We start from the raw sequence: 27620 nt of genomic DNA, 5'->3' as shown, positions 1-27620 counted from the left end.
TACTGGATTAATAACAGTAACACTACATTTAGTGATGCACCGATGTGAAAATTGTGGCCGATACCGATAACCGATGTCAATATATCTGTATAGAAAACACTTTTTTATGATAATCAAATAAAGAGCTATTTTCCAAAATGCTTTTTTTTTTCTTTTTTTTTTACTTTTGTAAGTTATTTTCAGAAATTACTGATATTTTGAAACTATTTAACACTTTGGCTGCCATGGGTTAAATTCATGATATACCATAGATTGCCAGCTCTATTTGTCTATGGAGAAAGTCCCCTTCTTTGCAGGGCTATAACTTTTTAAATTCTATTGCTACATTGCCATTATTAGGGCCCATTCAAAGTCCTATATGTATTGTTCATTGTGTAGCAACGTTAAACGTTTTCATTCACATATTCATAGTAAAGTATGGTCTAATGTATAAGTATGTTTTCATCTCTTTCTGCAGCTTTCTCCAGAACGTGATATATAGCCCCAAATGCATTATATTGATGATGAAATACAGTTTGATGGCAATCAGCGCGATATAAAAAAATTCCAACTAGACGTACTTCTAGAAGTTACTACACGTCATCTGATGTTGACCGGATGGGCGAGGGGGCGTTTATAATTCCGTGGGCAGCGTTATACCAATCATCTAATGTGGGTCAAATGTTGATAATAGCAGTTAGTATCGAAGACGGTAACGTTACACGCTAAAACTCACCCCAGTCTCCGCGCGCCGTTGGGCGATCATCGTAGAGTAGACATTTTATCATTATGGGATGGCGATTTACCCGGTCCATCTCCAGCTTGTATAATGGTATATACGTCCAAATCATGTTGTTTATCGAGTTATTGGCAATCGATCGCTATGTAGCGTGACGAGCCAGAGTCCCGGGACATGTACAGAGTGCCCGGAAGCAATACGGCCGTCCAGCAAAACCTCTACTGCGCTTCCTGTTAAGCGATTGCGCCGATCGGCCACCAGATGGCGCTCCTGAACCGCCAGAGAGCTCAGTGGGTCCTCCTGGTGGATCTCAGGCCAGCGGAGGGGAAATATGAATCCGATTCCAGATTTTTGAAATATTGATATTAAAGACGCTGTAAAGCGTCATCGGCAACTTGAGCATGGCCGGGAATGACGCTTTAACACGGCTCCTGGCAGCCAAAGTGTTAAGGCCAAAACATGTAAAAAGGGAAAAAAATAATAATAAAAAAAAAATTAAAAAAGATTTTATCGGCCCTATCTTGATATCGGACCGATACCGATGTGTAAAAAAAGAAATGAAACACAGTCTCTTTTCACGCCCCTGTCTATTGGGTTAACTAGTAATGTGACTAAAGGAGAATGTAGGGCTGGGAGGTCTACTGAATATTAACCTCTTAAGCCGATCGGCCTGGTACAGGTATGAGATTTATTTCACGTCACAAATAGATCAATACAGTCCGTATTAAGTGATGTTGTGTTTATTTTTCAAATGTAGCCAAGAGTCAAGATCCTAACCCTATCAAAACAGCAGTCAAAGTGTATGTTTGTTTAGCAATGATTTTAAGTGTTATTAGCTAAATCTAAATCTGTGATATTGTGGTGCGATACTGTGGTGTGATGCTGTGTGTGATGCTGTGTGTGATACTGTGGTGTGATGCTGTGATGTGATGTGTGTGTGATACTGTGGTGTGATACTGTGGTGTGATGTGTGTGTGATACTGTGGTGTGATACTGTGGTGTGATGTGTGTGATACTGTGGTGTGATACTGTGGTGTGATGCTGTGTGTGATACTGTGGTGTGATACTGTGGTGTGATGTGTGTGATACTGTGGTGTGATACTGTGGTGTGATGCTGTGTGTGATACTGTGGTGTGATACTGTGGTGTGATACTGTGGTGTGATACTGTGGTGTGATGTGTGTGATACTGTGGTGTGATACTGTGGTGTGATACTGTGGTGTGATACTGTGGTGTGATGCTGTGTGTGATACTGTGGTGTGATACTGTGGTGTGATACTGTGGTGTGATGCTGTGTGTGATACTGTGGTCACTGTGGTGTGATGCTGTGTGTGATACTGTGGTGTGATACTGTGGTGTGATGCTGTGTGTGATACTGTGGTGTGATACTGTGGTGTGATGCTGTGTGTGATACTGTGGTGTGATACTGTGGTGTGATGCTGTGGTGTGATGCTGTGTGTGATACTGTGGTGTGATGTGTGTGATACTGTGGTGTGATGCTGTGTGTGATACTGTGTTGTGATGCTGTGGTGTGATGCTGTGTGTGATACTGTGGTCACTGTGGTGTGATGCTGTGTGTGATACTGTGTGTGATGCTGTGGTGTGATACTGTGTGTGATACTGTGGTGTGATACTGTGATACTGTGTGTGATGCTGTGGTGTGATGCTGTGGTGTGATGCTGTGGTGTGATACTGTGATACTGTGTGTGATACTGTGGTGTGATACTGTGTGTGATGCTGTGGTGTGATACTCAGGGCTCTACGCTAACCTTTTTCACTAGGGGCACAGGTGCTCCTAAATGAAAAAATTTAGGAGCACACAAAGAAATTTAGGAGCACCCAAAAATATTTAGGAGCACAGTGAAAATATTTCAAGTAACAGAGTTTATTTTTTTTTCAAAAATAAATGTATATTTGTACTGTGCGTGCATGTGCAAACGGGAACGGGACACACATCTGTGCAATAGCACATACCACCAAAGTCACTGGCCCACTGTGTGGGTGTGTGTGTATCATCTGCGTGTGCAAACGGGAATGGGACACAGACATTTGAACTATTAATTAAGTGATTAATGCCTACTGTGGCAAAGTTGTAGCCAACAACTAGGCCTAATAAGAAAGGCAGTGACATTGAACAAAAAGGAGACACTGGCTTTACAACCAGGGCCATCAGTAGAGGGGGGGAGCTAGTGTTGCTCTTCTAGAAAAATAATCCTTTCAGGGTTGCCTATTGAAATACTGTACACCTCCAGTACAGAAACATTGTTTATGAGTTTGCGTGTCAGGTAGACCATTGATTGACAGTCGATTCTGCCAATTACGACGTCACACCGCTTGCACTCTGGCCGTCCGCCGCTGCAGCTGGACCCTATTGCCCACCTCTGCGGTTGATAACGCTAGCCAAGTTAGCTGTACACACATACAACACAGTGGGCCAGTTGTAGGGGTGTAACAATGCATCGCAATGCATCGATCCTACTTTGCAATATTTACAAAACATGACATTGTTTTCGAACTCTAGCCATGGGAAAATGTTTAGCCAATTCATGTTAAATTTGTATGTCTTCCCTCCGGCTCCAGTGGGTGTAGCTTCGCTAGCTACAGTGGCTACATTGGGTGCTACAGTGGGTGTAGCCTCGCTAGCTTGGCCAACTTCGCTAGCATGCTGGCTAGCGTCAGTATCTTGGTTAACACTTTGGTTGCCTTGGGTTAAATTAATGATATACCATAGGTTGTCGGCTCTATTTGTCTATGGAGAAGTACCCCTTCTTTGCATGGCTATAACGTTTTAAATTCTATTGCTACATTGCCATTATTAGGGCCCATTCAAAGTCCTATATGTATTGTTCATTGTGTAGCAACGTTAAACTTTTTCATTCACATATTCATAGTAAAGTATGGTCTAATGTATAAGTATGTTTTCATCTCTTTCTGCAGCTTTCTCCAGAACGTGATCTATAGCCCCAAATGCATTATATTGATGATGCAATACAGTTTTATGGCAATCAGCGCGATATAAAAAATGCCAACTAGACGTACTTCTAGAAGTTACTACACGTCATCTGATGTTGACCGGATGGGCTAGGGGGCGTTTATAATTCCGTGGGCAGCGTTATACCAATCATCTAATGTGGGTCAAATGTTGATAATAGCAGTTAGTATCGAAGACGGTAACGTTACACGCTGAAACTCACCCCAGTCTCCGCGCGCCGTTGGGCGATCATCGTCGAGTTGAAATCTTATCATTATGGGATGTAAATTTACCCGGTCCATCTCCAGCTTGTATAATGGTATATACGTCCAAATCATGTTGTTTATCAAGTTATTGGCAATCGATCACTGTGTAGTGTGACGAGCCAGAGTCGCGGGACCTATAGCGAGCGCCGGAAGTACTACTGTCGTCTAGGACAACCTCTATTCAACATCCTGTTTGGCGATTGCGCCGATCGGCCACCAGATGGCGCTCCTGAACCGCCAGAGAGCTCAGTGGGTCCTGCTGGTGGATCTCAGGCCAGCGGAGGGGACATATGAATCCGATCGCAGATTTTTGAAATATTGATATAAGGACGCTGTACAGCGTCCCCCGGCAACTTGAGCATGGCCAGCAATGACGTGAAAAGACGTTTCATGGCAGTCAAAGTGTTAACGTTAACGTTAACTATCACCTCTGTAACATGAGCTGCCTCGCCTGACTTCTCATTCTCCGGTATCTTTCGCGCAAAATAAAAATGAATGGGCTTCGACATGGCTGTATTGTCTGACTCAGACAGTGACGCTGATTGTTACTTTCAGTTTCCAGTCGCGTGACCACAGGAAACTCTACTGTGATTGGAACGTTTATGCAGCTGTGAACTGTGGGACTTGTCGTTTTTTAACGATTCTCGCAGCGGAGAAAATAAAAACGAATGAGGCTGTAATCTGCACTCGCACGCCGTGCGAGTAATTGATTTTTCAGGTTCGCACACACATATTTTTAGGGGCATATGCGAGCAATATGGTCGCACTGTAGAGCCCTGATGCTGTGGTGTGATACTGTGTGTGATGCTGTGGTGTGATACTGTGGTGTGATACTGTGATACTGTGGTGTGATACTGTAATACTGTGGTGTGATACTGTGTGTGATGCTGTGGTGTGATACTGTGTGTGATACTGTGGTGTGGTGTGATGTGTGTGATACTGTGGTGTGATGCTGTGTGTGATACTGTGTGTGATACTGTGTGTGATGCTGTGTGTGATGCTGTGTGTGATGCTGTGTATGATGCTGTGTGATGTGTGTGATACTGTGGTGTGATGCTGTGGTGTGATACTGTGGTGTGATGTGTGTGATACTGTGGTGTGATGCTGTGGTGTGATGCTGTGGTGTGATACTGTGGTGTGATACTGTGTGTGATACTGTGGTGTGATACTGTGGTGTGATACTGTGTGTGATACTGTGGTGTGATACTGTGGTGTGATGTGTGTGATACTGTGGTGTGATACTGTGTGTGATGCTGTGTGTGATGCTGTGTGTGATACTGTGGTGTGATACTGTGGTGTGATTTGTGTGATACTGTGGTGTGATGCTGTGTGTGATGCTGTGTGTGATACTGTGTGTGATGCTGTGTGTGATGCTGTGTGTCTTACCATAATCACTGCAGTCGTTCTCCTCCTCTTCGTCATCCAGCTGCATGGCTACACACTCCTGGCTGGAAACGCACACAAAATGGTCAGAATTGAAAAGCTGCCACACACTGACATGACTCATTGGACGCCAGATCCGAGATAAGTCGGGTTAACTCGCCGACGCTTGAGCGCCAAACCCGAGAAAATAAATCGTTATTTCTTTTATTCGATATTTCCATTCATTATCCATCCAGAGAGCCTGGTGTTATCATAGGGAATGAGTCTGAGATCGCAAAAGTGCAATACCGGCCGCATCCTACCAGGCGGCGGTATCGAGCACCCTTTGAAACCTTGTGTCTTGGGCTGTGCGTCGATTATATGGGTCCGGGTCAGCTATTTTTCTCCGGGCAGGCCGAGCAGTTGAGAAGAATCGGATTGAGAAGAATCGAATACTCGCGATCCCTGTTTTGTGGTGGATTATGTTGGCGACACAATGGACATCAATACTTGGAATGGCGATCAGATAATTGGAATATTCTTTTTGGGGTACATCCTAGTCAAGGTAAGGGCTATATGATATCAATCTTGCGTTGATCCAAGAATGTCTTCATTGCAATCCAAGCGTATGTGTGTAACGTTAGTCCATAATGTATTCCGTTGGTGACGATCAAAGCATCAAAAAACGATGTGCATTCATGATGGAACATAATACCTATCATAATGCATTTTTTAATTGTAGTGTGTGTAGGGACGGAACGCCAATGTATTTAGTATAATACACGTTGCAGGCTATTACCAGCCTCCCAGGAATTACCCTAGACCGCTCTAAAACCATACTTATATTCACCACGGTATAAAACGGGAATGTATGGATGAAAAAATTATTTCTTTTTCACATATTGAACGATAGATACTCGATGTCAAATGGGCCATAGTATTGTATCCATAGCTATAATATAGAATATAGTTATAGCCCTGCAGACACTGCCACGTATTCCTATACTTTAGAACGCTGGCCTTTTAACCACACATCACGCATATCGCTCTGGCACTGATTTAGTTTTAAAAAGGGGAATGACACACATTTTAAGAATTCACAGGGGAAACAAACAAAAAAGGTATTTACTTTTTGGCTTTAGATTTAAGAAACTACCAGCCAGCGAGATTGTTTACCGGCCAAACATTATAAATAGCTTTTTAGTATATCTGTATCCAGGGAACAAAATAACTAGTCTGCCGGCCAGCTGGCGTGTAGTTCATATTGATACTCTTATTTTGAAAATCCTGTGCGGGTCTCATTGCCGCCCCAAGCGCAGCTCCAGTCATAATATCTGGGCTCCGGCAGCTAGCCACGTTCAGGTTCATATGATACTCTTATTTTGAAAAACCCTTAGCAACTCCGGGAGCCATATGATATTCGCCCACTCCGTGTTGTTTCTTGAAAACAGAGCAGCAGCGTCAACACAGCAGCGTTAACACAGCAGTGCGCCTACAGACACGAAATAAGTCTGTGATGTTTTTTTTCTTCTCACAACGAGTCCAATGCAGCTACATGCTTTGCACCGTCGCCATTCCGTTATGCCCACATCGCCCGAAATGAACGTTTATGTACCAATCACTACAACGTTAACGTAAGCTAACAAGCTAATTCTGATGATCAGACGAGGCAGAGCCACAGTGAACAGCACTGAAGAAAGGGTAATGGGGGGGGGGGCACTCTCCCCTTCCCTGTGTGTGTATGTGTGCGTGCGTTTGGAAAGACGACGGAGTCACTAGTCAGGACTCAGGACAGGAGTATATTATAGTAAACTGAGGATTACTGAGGATGGACAGATAATGTTGATATTCAAATATAAAAATGTTTCGAGAGGAGTGGAAGTTTGAAGACAGACTACAATATGATGCAGGGGTGGTGAGTTGAAACACAGTGTGTGTGTGTGTGTCCCGACCCCACTTCTATGTTTCAATAAATTATTTGCATTTAAAACTATTAACGCTGACTCATTCCTTCAGTCCACTCAAAATTATGAATAAAATAGCATATGAGAGTATTATATGTAATAATAACACATGGCGATATACTAAAAAGCTATTTATAATTTTTGGCTAGTAAAAAATCTGCCCGGCTGGTAAATGGCTGGTAAGTCAAAAAGTTAAGTTTGTTCCCTGTCTGTATCTATATGCGTTATTATATGTATTATCCCATGCTATGTTAGTGCTTGTGCCAGCACAGGAGATAAGATTATACTAGGGCTGTCCCCGACTAAGGATTTGTATAGTCGACTTGTAGTCGCCAAAATTAGCCAATAGTCGACTATTTAGTAAAAAAAATAAAAAAAATATAATATTTATATTTTTTTTATCATTCCATTTGGGCTGTGGGGGTGCTTAATTTCTGAAGGAGTCTAGTGTGTGTTCATTAGATGGGTGAAATCCTCTTTCAGTGCCTCTGTGCCTGTTTTCTTAGGCAGTTAGCCTCTGGTATGCGTGCCATTAGCGTTAGCCACGCTTCTAGGCCTCTTTTCTTTTGGAAAGAATGATTAAATTTTTTTACAAAGAAATATATATATATATATAAAAAAAATAATGCATTCGACTAAGGCTCCTTTTCGATCGATTAGTCGACTAATAGGGGTCAGCCCTAGATTATACCAATTTAAAAAAGATGATATATATACATATGTAAACCAATATCTTCATTTTGAATAATATAGGCTCAGGAATCAGGATTGTTAAAGCAAATTAGCCTAATCCATGTCAAAAGGCGTAGCCTAGGGCTGGGCGATATGGAAAAAAATCATATCGCGATAACGATATGATAATGTTATGATATTTCTCTATATCGATAATTATCGAATTGTTATAAGTATAAAAAGAAAAAGAAAAAAATTTAACAACAGATGTATGTTTATTTTGCAGCAATTCTTTGTCATTGCCGCCATCTTTAGTGTTACATCCCCTCACACTCCAGTTCTCAGGCTGCAGCTGGTTTAAAAGCTAAAGTAAACCGGCTTCTCTGCTGGCTGTGGCTCCAGGGGAGTTGAACAGTTCTGGATCTGCTCGTTTATTTTCGATCTTTTGGCGCTTTTTTGGTGGACAAACCAAAATGTGCACCGTGACTGGAGTCTAGTTCTGCTAGCACACATAGCCTACTGTGTACAGACGGTTTCAAACTGTATTTTAAATTAGAAAGCAAACAAAATAAATGGACAAGAGAAAAATAAATCTCAATTTGGTCAGTATTGTCATTTGGACAAGCAAAGCCATTACTTTAAGTTGCAGGCAAGAAAGACAAGTCTGTCCACCGTCTCTGGTTTTAAAACTGCCCTGTTGCAGGTCACAAAAAAAACAAAAAAAATATATAAAATATATATATATATATATATATATATATATATATATAAAATAATCTAACCCTAACTAACCTTACTGTCATGCACTTGTCATAATATACTAACCTACACTGTAGCACCAACATTGTAACCAACATTGTTACTCAGCTGAGTTGTGCCCTTCCTGATGACTTGTCGTACAGAACACTTGTCGTAAGTCACTTTGGATAAAAGAGTCAGCTAAATTACTAAATGTAAATGTAATGTAAATACCCATTGTTCAATTAATAAACTGTATGCCTCACTGTGTGGAAGAGACTGGGATCATTATTTTGTGCAAGGCAACATCAGGCTTGACTGAAAACATTACTTTCCTAACTTAGTGAAACTAAATGTAACAAATTAACACATAGATATAAATGTACTGAATTGTTATTTCTTATTATAAATAAAATAAATAAAAAATAAAAAAATCGATTTCTTTTATCTTTTTTACCAATACTCGATCCAGCTATTTTAGTGAATATCGGCCGATACCGATCACTGGCCGATCGATCGGGGCATCCCTAGTTTAAGAGAAGTTATTTATATTTCAAACGTGATTCATTTATCATTGCACACTAGTTAGTCGTATACGTCCCGTTTCGCACACTCGCACGCATGTCACGGCACTTTGCGAGCGTCTACCGGCTCAGGGCTGCATTTTTTTGCCGATCCTGTAATATACCGTTTGAAATTTTTTCTTTTTTTATTATATATCATGGATGACGTGAAAATCACGGTACACCTTCATATCCGGTATACCTTCCAGCCCTAGTTGGTATTACCCAACGACACCATGTTAATTAGCAAGGCATTGACTTGGTGCCGGAGTATGGGTTCTGGAGACTGTAGTAACCTAGGCAACGCCAGACAGACTACCAGCACTACTACTCACCCAGACAGCTCCGTCTCTACAAGGCCATGCTCCTTGGAAGGAGAGGAAGAGGAGGAAGAGGAAGAGGAAGAGGAGGAAGAGGAGGCACTCATTCCCTGCTTGGTGAGGTGTATGGCAGAAATCTGCATGGTCACAGAGCCCACAGAGGCGGTCACTGGAGCGGAGGTCAAATCTGTCAACAGGAAACCAGAAATACCATTAACAAGCTGAACTAGCAGAAGTCCTCCTCTCCCTCAACAGACACCAAAGGTGTGCCCTTAACTCATTCTGCGCCATCGCTTAATGCGCCAGAGGGCGCTAGTACGCCACCGCTATAATCAATAGGGGGACTGCACGATTTGCGAGTGCTTAAAATATATCTTATACAATAGTTTAGTACATTTTGTCCCGTAAATATATTTGCAATGTGGCCATTCAAGTGAAATTGTCACCAGACTTTGGTATTAACTCAGGGAATCCAGACAAAAACTCTAAACATTAAAGTCCATACATAAATAAAGTTATGTGTAATAAAGTGGAATGACATAGGAAAAAAGTATTGAACACACTAACTGAAATTTATTCAATACTTAGTGGAGAAGCCTTTGTTTGTAATGACAGCTGCAAGGATGCTTTCTGTATGATGCAACTAATCACCCGCAGTATTCAGGTGTGATTTTGGCCCATTCCTCTACACAGATTGTCTTTAAATCTTGAAAATTGCGGAGGGGCCTCTTGTGAATCTGGATCTTCAGATGCTTCCACAAATGTTCAATTGGGTTTAAGTCAGGTGATTGACTGGGCCATTCCAACAAGTTGATTTTCTTTCTCTGAAATCAACTGCAAGTTTCCTTTGCTGTATGCTTTGGATTGTTGTCATGGTGGAAGGTCCACCCACGTGTCATCCTCAGCATCCTGGTGGATGGCAGCAGGTTCATCTCAAGAATCTCTGTACATGGCTCCATTCATTGTTCCTTCAATGATATGAAGTCTGCCAGTACCAGGAGAGGAGAAGCAGCCCCACACCATGATACTTCCACCTCCAAACTTCACTGTTGGTAGTGTTATTCGGGTAATGTGCACTGCCATTTCTCCTCCAAACATGGTGTGTTGTGTGTGACAGCCAGAAAGTAACATTCTGGTCTCATCTGACCAGAGTACATGCTCCCAGTAATTCACTGGCTTGTCCAAATGTTGTTAGGCAAACTTTAAACAAGCTTCAACATGTCTTTTTTTCAGTAGTGGAGTCTTGCAGGCTGAGTGCGCAGTGCGCACAGAGGCCATGGCGGTGGAGTGCATTGCCTATGGTCCTTTCTGTCACAGTTGTACCTGCTGCCTCCAAGTCTTTCTGGAGCTCTTTCCTAGTGGTCCATGGCTCTCTGGCTACTCTTCTAAGTATCCTTCTGACTCCCTGATCAGAAATGTTGCGAGGAGCACCTGTGCATGGCCGGTTGATGATGGAGTGATGTTGCTTCCACTTATGGATAATGCCCCCAATGGTGCTTACTGAAAGATTCTGAAGTTGTGAAATACGTCTTTAGCCAATTCTATTTTCATGATTTGCAACAATCTGTTTGTGAAGGTCTTGAGAGCTCTTTGCTTTTACCCATAATTTGATGTTTCTTGTGTGGCACCTTGGTAACAAAAAAATACATTTTATAGCCCATCAATATATTCAAACCCAGTTGACATTATTAGCACAGATAGGAGGTAGAGTTGCGTCGACTTCCGGTTTTGATGTATCAGTGAGCAGACGTGCAAACGAGAGGCTCCGTCTAAAACTTCCTTTAAACCTTCCAAATCGAACAAACCTAAACGTTTGGGACCACCTTGCATTTATACACTATTTGTACAAAAGTGCTGTGGTACAATGAGCGATACAAAGCAGAAACAACCGACTACTTCAACTCGTGCAATGAGCACAGCTGCTAAGCTTGCAGAGGGCAACATTGATGAGGCCGGGGAACTCCCAATCAATAAAAACGACCTGGAGGAATTACTCAGTAGACAACGTGATAGCTTCAAATCCGACATAGCAAGCTTGATACAACAATCAACAAAAACTCTGAAAAAGTCGGTGGACTCACTGGGACAACAGATGTCAACGTTCAAAATCAGGCTCGACAACACCGACGTGCTGGTGGGAGACAACTTCGCAAAACTCACCGAGATGGAAACCATTGTTGAAGGGCTGCGGTCCACAACCGCGATGCTCCAGGACCGAGTGGATGATCTTGAGAACAGATCCAGGCGTTCCAATTTGAGAATCATCAACGTACCCGAAGGAAGCGAGAGGGGCAAAGACCCGGCGGTGTTTATATCTGAAATGCTGATGGCGGTGACTGGACCTGGCGTTCTCAACAATCCTCTGGAGATAGAGCGGGCCCACCGTTCTATCGGACCAAGGTCGGGTGAGAGCCGTGAGGGGAAGCCCTGAGTTTTCATAGTTAAATTCCTCCGTTTCCAAGATAAAGAAAAAATGCTAAGATGGGCAAGGCAAAATAAACTGGAATACGGCGGCCACGAGTTAAGAATGTACCCGGATATCAGCGCCGTTCTGGCCAAAAAGAGAGCCGCGTTCAATGCCGTGAAGAGCTCCCTTTACCACAAGGGAATAAAGTTCCGCCTGTTACACCCAGGTCATCTTCAGGTCTCGTTCCAAAACGATACCCTCTACTTCGAGTCCCCAGAAAAGGCAAAAGACTTTTACGACCAACACATCAGTGGTAACTAATGACTTTCCGACTTTATAAATGGATAGCCTAGTCTTAATTTCCCTTATTATTCTTTTTTCTTTTGTGTACTTTTCTACCTTCACTATGCGCTGGTAACTGGGCCCTCCTACCTGAGCGTCTGTGGGAGGAGGGATCTCGCGTTTCAGCCAATTGAGGTGTGTGTGTGTGTGTGTGTGTGTGCGCGCGTGCATACACCATGCGCGGACCCATGTGTGTGGATCTGTGTGTGGGTACCTTCATTTAATGTATACGTTAATGGCGGGGACGCAGGGCCTCCCACCTGAGCATTTGGGGGGGGTCTAGCGTTTCAGCCAAATTGATGTGTTTGGGTGGAAATGTGTGCGCGCATCTACTTGTGTGTGTGATTGTTCGTGTGTGTGTGTCGAGGACTTGGCGCGGGGGCATGGGAGCCGGAATCCGTTATAATCTTGAAGCAGTCTATGAGCTCTGTCAAGCGGTAATTGGGGGTGTCTCTCGCGCCGGGCCCTCGACATGTACTATCCGTGCGGGCGTATGTGCGCGCGCACATGTACAAACGCGAACAGAAGGAATGATGTGGGTATGGATGGACGTATGGAGGGGTGGGTGGGTGCGAGCATGCATGCGCGCAGATGCTCAAATGCTCGTCCTCTCCCCTCCCCCTTATTATCACTGCTAAGGTTATAATTATTAAGGATATTTAAATATGTTATTTGAGTACTATTATTTTGTATTAGAACAGGCGTATGTGTATGAATATACATGTAGATATATGGATATATATACAACTTAGATTTGGATATAGTGATAATAATTTATTTATAAATAAATCTTGATTTTGTTGTTACTTACTATATTTTGACTTTTCTATTTTTTTGCATATAATACCCCTTTTTTTGTACTATTATTATTTATGTTTTCACTCCTATTTTATATTTTTTGTTAATATTATTATACATATATATATATTCTCTTTTCTAATAGATTTTTTAATTTTATTATTATTTTTTATTATTATTTTTTTTTTATTTTTTATATACATTTATTTGCATCTCTATTTTGTCTATCTGATATAGTCCAATAGGGCTGCCATAGGCTATTCATTTGACCTTACCCTGTTTGACCTGGTTCCCTACCCAGGGGGGTTGATATTGTTGGCTTTCATACAGTCTATTCTAATATACTTAAATGGACATAACTGTGAATAAGACAGGAACCTCGTATGCTCAAGAATGTTAGTGATTATATCATACGGAAATGACACAGGAGCCCTGCTGCTAGTTCTAGTTCTTAGGACCTTATTATCACTGCTATGGTTATAATTATTAAGGATATTTAAATATGTTACTTGAGTATTATTATTTTGTATAAGAACAGGCGTAGGTGTATGAATATACATATGTAGATATATGGGTATATATACAACTTAGATAATACATTTTGGATATAATAATAATAATTTATTTATAAATAAATCTTGATTTTGTTGTTACCTACTCTATTTTGACTTTTCCATTTTTTATATATAATACCCCTTTTTTGTATTATTATTTATGGTTTCACTCCTATTTTTTATTTTTATTCTAATAGATTTTTTTTTTTTTTTTATTATTATTATTATTATTATATATATATTTCTTTTTTATTATACATTTATTTTTATCTTCATTTTTTCTATCTGATATAGTCCAATAGGGCTGCCATAGGCTATTCATTTGACCCTGTTTGACCTGTTTCCCTACCCAGGGGTGCTGATATTGTTGGCTTTCATATAGTCTATTCTAATATAATTAAATGGACATAACTGTGAATAAGACAGGAGCCTAGTTTGCTCAAGAATGCTACTTCATCACATACCCTGATATCTGAATATGGCTAATGCATCGAATAAGAGAGGAGCAAGTCTAAGATTTGTCTCTTGGAACGTCAAAGGCATCAATGGCCAAGTCAAGAGAGGTAGAATATTCTCCCACCTAAAACGAAATAGCTTTCCTGCAAGAATCCCATCTGACCACAAAGGATCATCATAGGTTGAAAGCCTCTTGGGTTGGACAAACCTTCCATTCCAATTTCAGTAGTAAAGCAAGGGGTACAGCTATTTTAATACATAAAACAGTACAGTTCAGACCAACTAAGGTTACTGCAGACCCCCAGGGCAGGTTTATTATAGTTTCAGGATCCCTTAATAATGTCATGGTAGTGCTAGTTAATCTATATGCACCCAATTGGGATGATGCAGCATTCATGGGAAAAGTAATAGCATGTTTACCTGATTTGAATTCTCACCATTTGATTTTGGGGGGCGACCTCAACTGTGCAATAGATCCACGGCTAGACAAATCTAATCCAAAGAATGTCTCTCCCTCTAAAATGGCAAAATCAATTACATCATTTGTGACCCAAATAGGATGTGTGGAGTCTGTGGACCCATGGCGTTTTTTTAATCCGAGTAAAAAACACTTTTCTTTCTACTCTCAGGTCCATAAAACATTCTCTAGAATTGATTATTTCTATATTGATAAATATTTCATTCCGGCTGTCAATAATACAGAATACTCAACTATAGTGATATCGGATCACGCCCCATTGCTACTTGACATCGCATTCTCACTCCTACAAAAATCACGCCCCCCCTTGGAGGTTGGACTGCACATTGTTAAGTGATGATGGATTCTGCCAAACAATATCCAAGGTGATTGACGAATTCCTTATAACCAATAACCATGACAGCATATCCCCATCCCTACTCTGGGAGACCTTAAAGGCGGTAGTTAGAGGAGAGATTATATCCTACTCTGCAAGACAAAACAAACTGAGAAAACAAAAACAGGAACAGCTCATGGAAAGTATTGCAAAACTAGACTGAAAATTATCAGTATCCCCCAGGCCACGTGAGCGGATCGGCGCGGCCGAGAAATCCACTCTTCGCTCTTTAAAGCTTGGTCCGCTCCGCTAATCGCTCATGTTGACCCCGCCCCCAAGTCGCTCTCCACTCGCTCACCACTCACCTTGAATCGAGCGCTCCCCGCTCCAGATCGCTCGGCAGATATTTTTTTGGAGCATGGTGTAAATTAGCTCAAACTACAACAGTCTACACCCCCTGGGCCCCTTAACAATTGTTTGTATTGAGCCGCATTGTAATTGTACCAATTCTGCAATGTTAAATAACGTTGTTTATCCATTCACTAGCTCTATTAAGCGATGATAGCTAGCCGAGCCACAATGCTATGGTCGCTGCCATTAACGTTAGCATGTAAGCTAACGACAACAACAATGGCGTCGATACTTTTTCTAACATGAGTGAGTGACAAAGCCTGAACAGGATATCACAGGTTCACCCTTCTCATTGGTTGAAAATGGCCTTCATGTTTGTACATCGCCATCTGTTGCTTTGGCATTGTACTACATGTATATTAACATCAGTGTTAAACCACTGTGAGCGGCCTGGAGTGGATTGGAGCGGAGGAGAACTCTCGCTCCGGACGTCGCGCCGACACATTTTAAAACCCACTCCTCGTTCACGTCAAAACCGCCCGCTCCGCTCCCCGCGCCGCTCACGCTCCGATCCGCTCACATGTACTGGTATCCCCAACCCCTGAATTAGACAAGGAAAGACAAAATCTCCAAATGGAATATAATTTACTTTCAACTCGTGAGACTGAAAAACAACTTTTAAGATTACGTGGGTCTTTCTACGAACATGGGGAAAAGGCCTTTTGGCACACCAAATTAAGAGTAGATCGACATCCCAACAAATTGAACAAATAAGGACTCCCTCCGGAGAACTCACAGTCATCCCATCTCTTATTAATGAGACCTTTAAAACATTCTACTCCGAGCTTTATACCTCACAAACCCCTGCGGATGATACAGACATGACAAGGTTTCTTGACAACCTGGAATTCCCATCCATAACCCACACGCAAGCGAGCGAAATAGACCAACCTCTAGAACTTGGTCATATAGCAGACTCGATTGGACTGATACAAAGTGGCAAGGCCCCTGGCCCAGATGGCTATCCAATAGAGTTCTATAAAAAATTCACAGATAAATTAACCCCCCTCCTGTTAAAAATGTTCAATCACTCTCTGGACCAAGGGGCTCTGCCTCCAACTCTCACTGAGGCCTCAATAACCTTGCTATTAAAACCGGGTAAAGAACAATCTGACTGCAGCTCCTACCGCCCTATCTCCCTTTTAAATGCAGACTATAAAATCCTAGCAAAAACACTAGCCATGCGGCTAGATTCGGTTATGCCAGGTATCATATCATTAGATCAAACAGGGTTTATGAAAAACTGCAACTCCTTCTCTAATATCCGGCGCCTTTTAAATATTCTTCATTCTCCTGCATCCGGCAAGACACCAGAGGTGGTGGTCTCTTTGGATGCGGAGAAAGCATTTGATAGGGTGGAGTGGGGGTATCTGCTAGAGCAGTGGTTCCCAAAGTCGGGGTCGCGACCCAAAAGGTGGGCCGCGAGATGATTTCCAAAAAAGAAAAGAAAAAATCAATTTTTTTTTTTTTTTTTTTGTCAGGCCACTGAACTTAAAAGCAGGCCAGGACAATGTTTCTAGTTGTATTCTAAAATTCTATTCAATTGTATTCTAAAATGTGACTATATGGTTTTATATTAACTTAATAAATAAACAAATGAAAAATCTACTTATTTCAACGAACATTTCAAACTAAATAACAGATTATGCACATAAAACGCTGAAAACAACCGAAGCAACAATAGTATTTTAATGAGGCTATTATTATTATCATTATTATTTTGCAACAAGTTAGCCCTCTCATAAATAGCACATATAAATGAATAACTAACTTGAACTAACTTAATAGGATTGAAGTGATATTTGGCTTAACAAATCGGTCGCCTGGCAAAAAAAAAAAAAAAAAAAAAAGCCTGACGATGTGCATTGGGCCGCGGCTCTCTGACGCCCTTTTTTCTGGGTCCCGGCCTGAAAAGTTTGGGAACCCCTGTGCTAGAGGTCCTTAATAGGTTTCGTATGGGTCCCAAATTTATTTCTTGGATAACACTTTTATACTCTGCACCTAAAGCATCTGTGAGTACTAATGGGATGATATCCCAGTACTTCACTCTTGGTAGAGGTACCCGCCAGGGATGTCCTCTGAGTCCTTTGCTATTTGCCGTAGCAATCGAACCTTTATCTATTGCGCTCAAATCCGCCAACTCCAATCAAGGAATCTTTAGATATGGTTCGGAACATATACTCTCCTTGTATGCAGACGACTTATTATTATTCATTTCTGATCCACTGTCTACCATCCCTCAAACTATCGGACTGCTGAATAGATTCGGAACCTTTTCAGGTTACAAACTTAACTTTTCAAAAAGTGAATGTTTCCCAGTGAATAATCTAGCCTTACAGATCCCTGAAAAACAATTCCCCTTTAAGATAACTAAAGACAGTTTTAAGTATTTGGGAGTGAACATATGTCGTAAATTTTCAAACCTTAGAGAATAATTTCTCACCCCTAATAGCCAAGCTTAAATTAGACCTGGAGAGGAATAGCTTACATATAACTATTGCGGGGAGGGTAAACTGCATAAAAATGTATGTGCTTCCACGTTTTCTATACCTTTTTCAATCCCTTCCAGTCTTCTTACCCAAATCCTTTTTTACTAAAGTAAATGCACTGATTTCCCATTTTATATGGGGAGGCAAGCCCCCCAGAATCAAAAGAGAGTTCTTACAGAGGCCTAGAGAAGGTGGGGGATTGGCACTCCCTGATATAAGAAACTACTATTGGGCAGCCAACATCCACAAGATGATTTTATGGACCCAAGAACCGGCACTGAGTTGGTGTGAATCTGAAGCAGGATCCTGTCAGTCTACCTCACTATTGGCTCTGCTCTCATCTGAATTGCCAATCCGGCCGACCAAATTTTCAAGAAACCCAATTGTTGTATCGACTTTGAAAATATGGCTTCAATTCAGGCGCGCCTGTGGACTCCTTGGGTTCTCCAGCCACAGCCCCATTTGCAACAACCACCTCTTTATCCCTCCCCACAGTGATGCAGCCTTTTTGACTTGGCAAAGGTCAGGCCTAGTTAGAGTGAGGGACCTATACACCAATAAGGTTTTCTGTAGTTTTAGCGATCTGTGTGAAAAATTTGGCCTCCCGAGATCTCATTTATTTCGATACTTTCAAGTTCGAAACTGGGTTAAACAACACAATACCTCCTTCCCTATTATCTCCAACTCAGTAATTGACACAATTCTGGACATCCCCACAAATCAAAAAGGTCTTATATCAAGGATTTACACCCTGATCTCCCGTAACACAGAAACATGTCTTGATAAAATCAAAGAGGACTGGGAAAAGGAATGGGGTGAGGCTATAGATGAGAATATTTGGAATGGAGTATTGGCCAGAGTAAATGACAGTACATCCTGCTCCAGGCTCAATCTGATGCAATTTAAGGTGGTCCATCGCATCTACTTCACAAACTCTAAACTCGCCAAAATATATCCCAATATTACAGACTCTTGTAATAGATGTCACATGTCCCCAGCAAATATGACGCACATGTTTTGGTCTTGTCCCCGCCTACACAGCTTCTGGACAGCTATTTTCAAACACCTCGCCGAGGCTTTCAACATGGAGCTAACTCCCAGTGCAGAAAGCCATCTTTGGAGTCTTACCAAGACCGGATCACCAAGGGGTTAGGAGAAGAACAATAGATAGAATTGCCTTTGCATCCCTACTAGCACGCAGAAGGATCTTGCTAGAGTGGAAATCACCAGCAGCCCCCAAAGCATCCCTATGGCTTAAAGATCTCATGTTCTTTCTAAATCTGGAGAAAATCAAACACAACCTAAGGGGGTCTAGTGAAAAGTTTGAAATAGTATGGGGCCCTTTTATTGGTTACATAGCCAAGCTAAAGACACTAGGTGTAGTATCCAAAACTCGTTGATGCCATAAGCTTCAGACGCTCTCAAACTTTGAATCCTCCCGTTCGATATCCACGCACAAGAAAGCACCGACCACGACGTAGTATCAACTATTTAATGTCCAACTCGGGTTACACGTTCTTGTTTCCTAATTATATATAGAGCAGCGAGATTAACAAAGTTTATCCAGGGAAATAGAGAGAGGTCTAAAAACTGTCTGGCTCCACTCTCTCATCACTTGGCCTGACCACCGGTACAATCTGCGTTGCTTTCTTTCTAAACCAAAGCTGTCACCTTGCCGCAGCTGACAGTAATCAATGACATCACCGTTATCCTGTCAAACTAAAAGTTCCTCGGCCTATCAGCCAAACATCACATAAGAAACAAACTAACAACAAAGAAATCATTCTTACCGATAGACATGGATTGTCTTTAACATTTTAACTTCTATAATAATAATATCCATCTATTTATCCTATGAAATACAAGGCCAAAATGCTTTTCTATTAACTGCTATTAACTGAAATTACTCTTAATTACCAGACTAGGCATTTAGGCACCTACACTAGGATAATGAGAAGGAAGGATGAGTGAGAGAGATATGCGTTTGTATGTTCTATGTTTCCTGTTGTGTATTTGTAGGATTGGGCAAGATAGGGGAGGGAAAATGGGAAGGAGGGGGGAGGGTTCGTACAAGGTCCTTGAAATGCTTAATACTTGTATTTTGACACAAGGTAGCGCTAACTGTCGGAGATTGGCTTTGAGCCATAAAATATTGGATCCGACTAAAGGTGTATTTTTTACTCTTTATTAATTATTATTATAAATTTTTGCTATAGAAAACAGCACTTAAAAGTGAACTGTATCCCTTTTATTTTTTTATTCTCTTTTTTGAGAAAGTCCTTGAATTTAATTTAGCAATGTCTGTGGGAACCCAGGAGGGAGGGGGGGGAAGGGCGAAAATACAAAATATGCCATTCAATGTGTAATGTATCCAACTGTACCTTTGATGACTAATAAATAAATGTTTAAAAAAAAAGGGGAGGTAGAGTTGCCTCCTAATTAGTTTTGGTTTTCAGCTAGTTCCTTGCCTTTCCTTGCTGTGGTGTACTGCTTTTTCTTAGTGTGTCCAATACTTTTTTCCTGTTTCATTCCACTTTATTACACATAACTTTATTTACATATGGACTTTAATGTTTAGATTTCTTGTCTGGATTTCTTGAGTTAATACAAACGTCTGGTGCAAATTTCACTTGAATACGCTCATTGGAAATACATTTACTGAACAACATTTTGATGTGTTCAATACTTATTTCCCCCATTGTATTATAGCTATGGGTCTAATACACCCATTGATTGCCAGTGAGTTGCTTCCAGTCAAATGTACAAAACGGATTGTTTTTTTCATCTGTACATTTCCGTTTTATACCATTTTGAATATGAATATAGTTTTGGTGATTCTTAGTAATAATAGACGCGATAATAGCCCTTTAGTGGAATACACTAAACACGGTCATTTTTCGCCTGATTATCGAATCTTCCTGAAAACAACGCTAGATTATCATTATTATCCTTCCTCATGCAAGAATGAAATGGCCCTCGTAGCGCAAGGGCTCCCCCGCCACCTCCTCCCACTCAACGGCACACAGCCACACAGAGACAGCTTCGATCGGGGTAGAAAGAAATATCAGATCAACGCACGATTTTATATATAGAGTCCTTACCTGGTATCTGATGTAATGCAAAAGAAATAATCCAATTATCTGATTGCCATTCCAAATACTGCTTGTGGAGGTCTGTCCCACATTACCGAGCGTTACACATGAACGGGCGGGCGGGGTTACTGTTCCATGCCACCGTTGTAAAGGCCTACCTCGCCTGAGTATTTAAACCTCGCCCGCACGGCTCGGATCGTCCCAGAAAATAAACTACACCATTTCTAATGGAGTGCAATACCAGCTGAAAGGCGTAGGCGGCGGTATTTACCCTTTTGCAAGCTCAGACCCATTCCCAATGATAACATCAGGCTGGATGGATGAAAATGAATAGATATTGCTAATAAGAAATAACGATTAAAACCCGACTATACTCGTGATTGGCACTGAACGGTCGGCGAGTTAACCCGACTATCATCGGGTCTGGCGTTGAATGAGTTAAGCAAGGCACTTAACACTTTCAGTGCCCAGCAGGGGGCGCACATTTAGTGCTTGAATGCCCACCATCCGCTTCAATGTTAACGTTAATATCGCCTAATCTATGTTTTAAATTATGGCTATGTGTCTAATCTGCCCGTCGCCCATGAATGACTCATTTTCCAGTCAACACTGTCAAAGCGGATTGTTTTTTTATCGGTTAATTTCCGTTTTATAGCATTTTGAAAAGCCCTCGTTTTCAAGAAGAAAAAAAAAGAATCCCTGATAAACGCTGATGTACTGTAATATTCTAGAACGTTGTAATTATTCTGCCTATTTATGAATCGTTTTCAAATAAACGCTAGATTATCGATAGTATATGTGTACGTATGCACGCTGGTGCCGCAAGCTGTAAATCGATTCTCTTATTTCCTGATCACTCGCACAGTCAAAACAGCCATATCACATATAGGGGGAAAGCTTATATCTCCGTGAAAAAAGGTCCGATTATCCTAAGACTGGTCAAATAGATTCCTTACCTGAGATCAGATGGTATCCAAATGGATTATTCCAATTCCTGATCGCCATTCCAAAAATTGATCCTTTTATTGATCCAATGCTACGTACTGTAAAGACATATTACACGCTGTCCTGAGGGTCCAGAATGAATCTGATCGGCTCCGGTTACATGCGTGAGAAGTAAAATGTGGATTCGGGATTTTTTTTTTTTTCATCGGTTTTCATTGAGACCAATCCAAAAGGGTGCATTACCATCTGGGAGACGATAGGGGGCGCTTTTTTAACATCTGAGCGCCTGGTGGGGCAGGTTTACCAACGGTAGACTCGGTTGATGAAATATGAATTCAGATCGCTAATAAAAAAAATTAAACTAATATTCTCGTGATGGGCATTCAATGTGTTAAAAGGGAAAATCCGCCCCAAAACAGAGTTTACGTTGTACTATCCAATTATCTCGGACAGTAAGGTCAATATCTATAACAATAGATGACTGTCTCTGATGTCGTCAAGTTAGTTTTTTTGTTGAGGGTGAATAGAGGGCAGAAGTGACAGAATTTTGGCCCGCCCCCCTGGTTCAAAGCAAGTTCAAGTCATCTGCATTCTGTGGCATGAATGAGATTTGCATATTTCATTATAGAGCTTTGAAGATGGTCATGTTTACTGGCCTCCTTACTTCTAAGGCAGGATTACTTACTTGTGGAAGCCTTACATCAGTATAAAAATATAAAATATGTTCTCTATATTTATTGCACTTTTATACTTTTTTGTTAGATAGACTTTGACCTTTATTTAGAAAATTCCTGACCTGAAGTCAAAATGATTGTGTGGCTCATTTGACTAAAGCTCACAAACCGTTCCTGTCTCCCATGTCACCTGCTAACTAAATTGTCCCCCTTGTTTTAAATATTTAAATTTTCATGAGGTTTCACATTCAATCGACAGATCTACAGAATGTTCAGTGTCACTCTCATGAACAATTTTCACTGTGTTGAGTGCATAACATATGGGACTTGTAATGTTCTACCAAGGTGAAATAGGGCTTTAACACTTTAACCGCCGAAAACGCCGGAACTCGTCATTCCCCGCCATGCTCATTCCGCCGAGGACGCCTTAACTCGTCTTTGATGTCAATATTTCAAAAATCTGTCATCGAAATCATATTTCCTTTCCGGAGCTCTGAGACACAGTGCTGATCTCCTCTCAACTCTCTAGCGGTTCAAGAGCGCCATCTGGTGGCCGATCGGCAGATCGCCAACCGGATATTAACCTTTGAACCAGTAGTACTCATGCAAATGTGGTCCGGCCACTCTCTATAGCTCCCGCGACTCCATCTTGAAACACTGGATAATAGATCGCTCGCCCTAACTCAATAAACAACGTTATTTGGACGTATATACTATTATACAATCTGGAAATGGATCTGGCATTTCTACATCCCATAATCGAAAACGGTCTACTCCACGCTAGGGGTGGACGGTATAAACGGTATACGGTATAAACGGTATGAATTTGCTCTACGGTATGGATTTTGACTATACCGTGTAACCGGTAGTGCAGCTCTAAAATAGCAATGACGTCATGTAACCACAGCGCGACTATTTCACTCGCATTTGCCCCTAAAAATAGATAGAATTAGTCATAGATAATAGATATGTGCGAACTGGAAAAAGTTATTTAGGAGGCTTCGCGCAGTGGGCGTGCCAGCCCCTACCGCACGCATGTAAACACGGGTCTAGTAGTCTAGTGGGACGGGACACGGGAGCTGTCGGGAGGACGGCGGCGTCTCCCTGAGCTAACGTTAGCTTAGCTACCGTTACAAAATGACCCAGTCAACTATTCACTTTTAGTTTAATACATGATGAGGCATTGTCTAACCGAACGGTATCTAGCCGGCCAGCTACCGATAGCTCCTGACATCAACAAACGCTCCATCAAGTCTAGTAGAGAGACGTGTATGATAGCTCCGTTAGCTGTTAGCTCACGTTAACGCAAGTTAGTTCACCGTTCAAAACAAAATGTCCCATTGAACTAAATAATTCACTGAGGCGTTGTATTAACGTTATATATCCGGCTAGCAGTAGCTACAGATAGCTCCAGATATCAATGTCTTATAACACTGATTCGATGCGTATTCGAGCTGAGGGCTTGCTAACGTTATACCAATACAATAGGGTCCAGGTGCAGCGCCGGAGAATCCTGGCCGTAGCTCTGCTCGAGGCTACTCGAGTATAGGTCCAGGTGCAGCTCCGGAGAATCCTGGCCGTAGCTGGAGGCTACTAGAGTACACACAGACAGTGGAGCTTGTTGCGTGGTGGCGATGTCTCGCAGATAATACAAGTACAAGTCTAATTATATAATATATATATTTTATAAAAAAATAAAATTATATAAAATAAAATAAAAAATTTATCAAAAACGATGATACCGTGATACCGTTACCGTCTATGCTTCAAATTATACCGTGATATAAATTTTAGACCATACCGTCCACCCCTACTCCACGCTGATCGTCCAACGGCGCGAGGAACATACGGTAAGATTCAGCGTTATATTCTAACGTGTTCAATATAAACTGCTATGATGAACATATGACACACTCTGGATAAATCATCTAACGCTGCCCACGGAATTATAAACGATCCCCCGCCCATCCGGTCATCATCAGATCATACGTAGATCATTCTAGAAGTACGTCCAGTTGAAATTTTTCATCTCGCGCCGATCGCTACCAAACTGTATTTCATCATCAATATAATGCATTTAGGGTAGGGATGTCCGATATTATCGGCCGACCGATATTATCGGCCGATATCGGCAGTAAAATGTGATATCGGAAAATATCGGTATCGGTTTAAAAAAAGAAAAAAACAATAACAATATTTGTTATATATATATCCAGTGAAATTATTAGTTACCTGAAATTATTCAGTTTTTGGGGGGGGGGAAACCCTGCATATATCGGTATCGGTTGATATCGGTTGATATCGGTATCGGAAATTAAGAGTTGGACAATATCGGAATCGGTAAAAAAGCCAATATCGAGCATCCCTAATTTAGGGCTATAAATCACGGTCTGAAGAAAGCTGCAGAAAACGATAAAAACATACTTATACTTTAGACCATATTTTAGTATGAATATGTGAATGAAAAAGTTTAACGTTGCTACACCCTGAACAATACATATAGGACATTGAATGGGCCATAATAATGGCAATGTAGCAATAGAATTTAAAAAGTTATAGACCTGCAAAGAAGGGGAACTTCTCCATAGACAAATAGAGCTGGCAAGGGATGGTAAATTATGAATTTAACCCATGGCGATCAAAGTGTTAAATACCTTGGCATGTATTCCTCTTCGTCTTTCCTGGTCTCTTCTGAGTGGCACCAACACTGGCACTGGGCACAGCTGGCACTACCCCTGGATGGGGGCACATAGCACTGGGCAAAGCTGGCACTGCCCCTGGATCAGGGCACATAGCACTGGGCACAACTGGCACTGCCCCTGGATGGGGGCACACAACCACAGAGGCACTGGTTGCTGAGTGACTGCTTCCTCTGGTTGAGCAACTGATTATTGCTGATGTTGTTGTTGAGTGGCTATTTGTGTTTGCTGACTGACTGACTGTTGCTGCTGTTGTAGGTGACTTGCTGCGTGCCATTGTTGACAAGCTGTTTCTTGTTAGTTGACTGTTTGTAGTCGTTGATTGGCTGCCTGCTGACTGATTACTTTTTGTTAGTGACTGACTGACTGTTGTTGCTGTGGCTGATTGATTATTGGTTCCTGTCTGACTTTCGAAAACAGCTGATTGGCCATTTTCTTTTGCTGTTGTGTGACCTGTTGTTGCCGCTGTTTGACTGTTTTCTGCTGTTGCTGTTCTTATACCAATTTCTGTCGTGTTTGATTGAATGTTTCCTGTTGTGTTGTCATGGCTGGAGGACTCACAGGTCTCTATAGCCTCCTCTGCTAGTGAGGCCCCCTGGTGATGAGAGGGAGTAACGCAGAGGGAAGGTGCTACAGGAGAGGAGGACGGGGGTCTGGCTCCAGGGTCTCCTCTGCTACTATGGCTGACAGATACGCCGCTGCAAACTGTCATCGTGGCTATGTGTCCCCTGCTCACTGAACCTGAACCACAAGCTGACTGTTCAGATCTCCAGACAGAGGCTCGGATGAAACCACTCACAATTCCATTAGTCCTGGTATCGTTGTTTAGGTGAAATGAGAGGTCAGAGGTCAGTTTCTTGGTGAGGTGGACCTCCTGTACCCGGTCCTGTCTCTCCACCGGGGTGGGAGGAGGCGGGTTGGGGACAGTGAACTGCCTGCTCCTCTCCACCAGCCTCTGGCCACACGGCTCCACACCCTGGGTTTGGATCCCGTTATGTTGCTGTTGGGTTAGAAACCTGTCCTGTTGCTTCGTAGGTACAGATAATTGATCCACAGCAGCATCATTGTAATTCCAATCCCTGTTGGTCCTTACTTTAACCGCAGATGGACTGGCTGTCATTTTCTGTGTCTGTCTGCTAGAGTTACAGAAGGCTTTCGCTGAGTCCTTGGTCTTGGCGAGGTCCTGAAGACTCACTCCCTGTTGGTCAGAAGGCACTTTAGTAGCTGCCGTGGGCTTGGTGAGTGTAGCAGTGGAAGTCGCCACTTTAGGTCCGGCATGCAGCGTCCTGCTACCCCATGGTGAGGACTGGTTGGTGGGCATGGCATTCTCGGCAGCTGGTGCGGTTCCCCGGAGACTGGGCGATGGGGTTTTGGGTGGAGAAGGGCAGGTGGGGTAAGAGATAACAGTCGAGGCACTAGTGACAACAGTAGGACTGGCAGCACTGGGCTGAGCTGGGAATGTTCTTTTCCCTAAAAGGCAGCCTCCCACTGACAGACACACCCTCAGCCAGGCGTCCTTCTGAGTTGTCACCTCTGACAGCGCAGAGTTACAGTTAAAATTAGATTTCTGACTGAGGCCTGACTGACAACGACCATTACTACTAGAACAACCAACAGCACCACCACTGCCTAAGCGATGGCTAGCAGTACAGTGGTTAGGCCTGGCAGGTGTACTCCAGGGTCGGTGAGCTAGCTGAACTGCGGGGGTAATGGCTGCGTGAGAAGCCTGTACAGGAGGCACCGATAGACAGGCATGTGATGGAGGGTTGTTCCCTGAGGCACGCTGCTGATGGTTGTCCTCAGTCAGACACACGCTCACATCAGGCAGGGAAGGAGGGGTGTCCAGCCAAGGAGGTGTGGCTGATGAAGAGGGATAGAGAGACAATTGGGAGCAAAACTTGGAACTGAGTTGAGGCTGGAGAGACGACTGGGAGTGAAGCTTGGAACTGAGCTGAGGCTGGGGACAGGGGTCGTGGAGAGATGGCTGGTGTCGGGAGGACTGGGGGAAGGTGTGGAAATGGAGAGCCGGGTCTTGGAAAACTACAACAGAGGACTGGTGCTGGGAGAGAGGCTGGGAGCAAGCGGGAGAACGAGAGGACAGCTGGGACTGACTCTTAGGAGAGAGCTGATGGTTGTGGAGGTCTGGGTGAGATGGCTTGAGCTGGGACTGGAGCTGGGACTGTAGCTGGGGTTTAAGTTGAAGTTGAATGTGATTAACAGGCTGGAGAGACGTCTGAAAGCATGTATGAAGAGAAGTGGCTGACTGGGGTCGCTGCAGTTTCTTCCTGTCAATAGATCCAGAGTGCCTGCTAAAAGTCTTGTGAAACACAGCCGACTTGGCTCGCACCAGGAGCGGAGAGGAGACAGGAGTACTCGTGCTCAAGTT

The 27620-nt window shown here is 42.4% G+C and overlaps 1 protein-coding gene across 3 annotated transcripts in view; it reads right to left on the bottom strand.

The window, feature by feature from the left end:
* Positions 1-27593, bottom strand: part of ttll4 (tubulin tyrosine ligase-like family, member 4) — a 132925-nt gene extending 105332 nt beyond the window's left edge. Inside the window, exons 1-4 of one of the 3 annotated variants that reach the window (XM_084314544.1) lie at positions 25796-27593; positions 25190-25354; positions 9589-9760; positions 5341-5402 (exon numbers count right to left, since the gene is read on the bottom strand). In XM_084314544.1, coding sequence (XP_084170670.1) covers positions 5341-5402; positions 9589-9760; positions 25190-25354; positions 25796-26555 — 1159 coding nt within the window. In that variant the 5' untranslated portion in view covers positions 26556-27593. Of the gene's footprint in view, positions 1-5340; positions 5403-9588; positions 9761-25189 lie in introns of all 3 variants that reach the window. The other 2 variants (XM_084314545.1, XM_084314543.1) reach the window with 2 other exon arrangements.
* Positions 27594-27620: the final 27 nt, after the last annotated feature.

This window comes from Notolepis coatsorum (genome assembly GCF_963971535.1).
Source record: "Notolepis coatsorum genome assembly, chromosome: 5".
In the NCBI taxonomy this organism is placed as follows: Eukaryota; Metazoa; Chordata; class Actinopteri; order Aulopiformes; family Paralepididae; genus Notolepis; species Notolepis coatsorum.
This window is presented reverse-complemented; position numbering and strand designations above follow the sequence as displayed.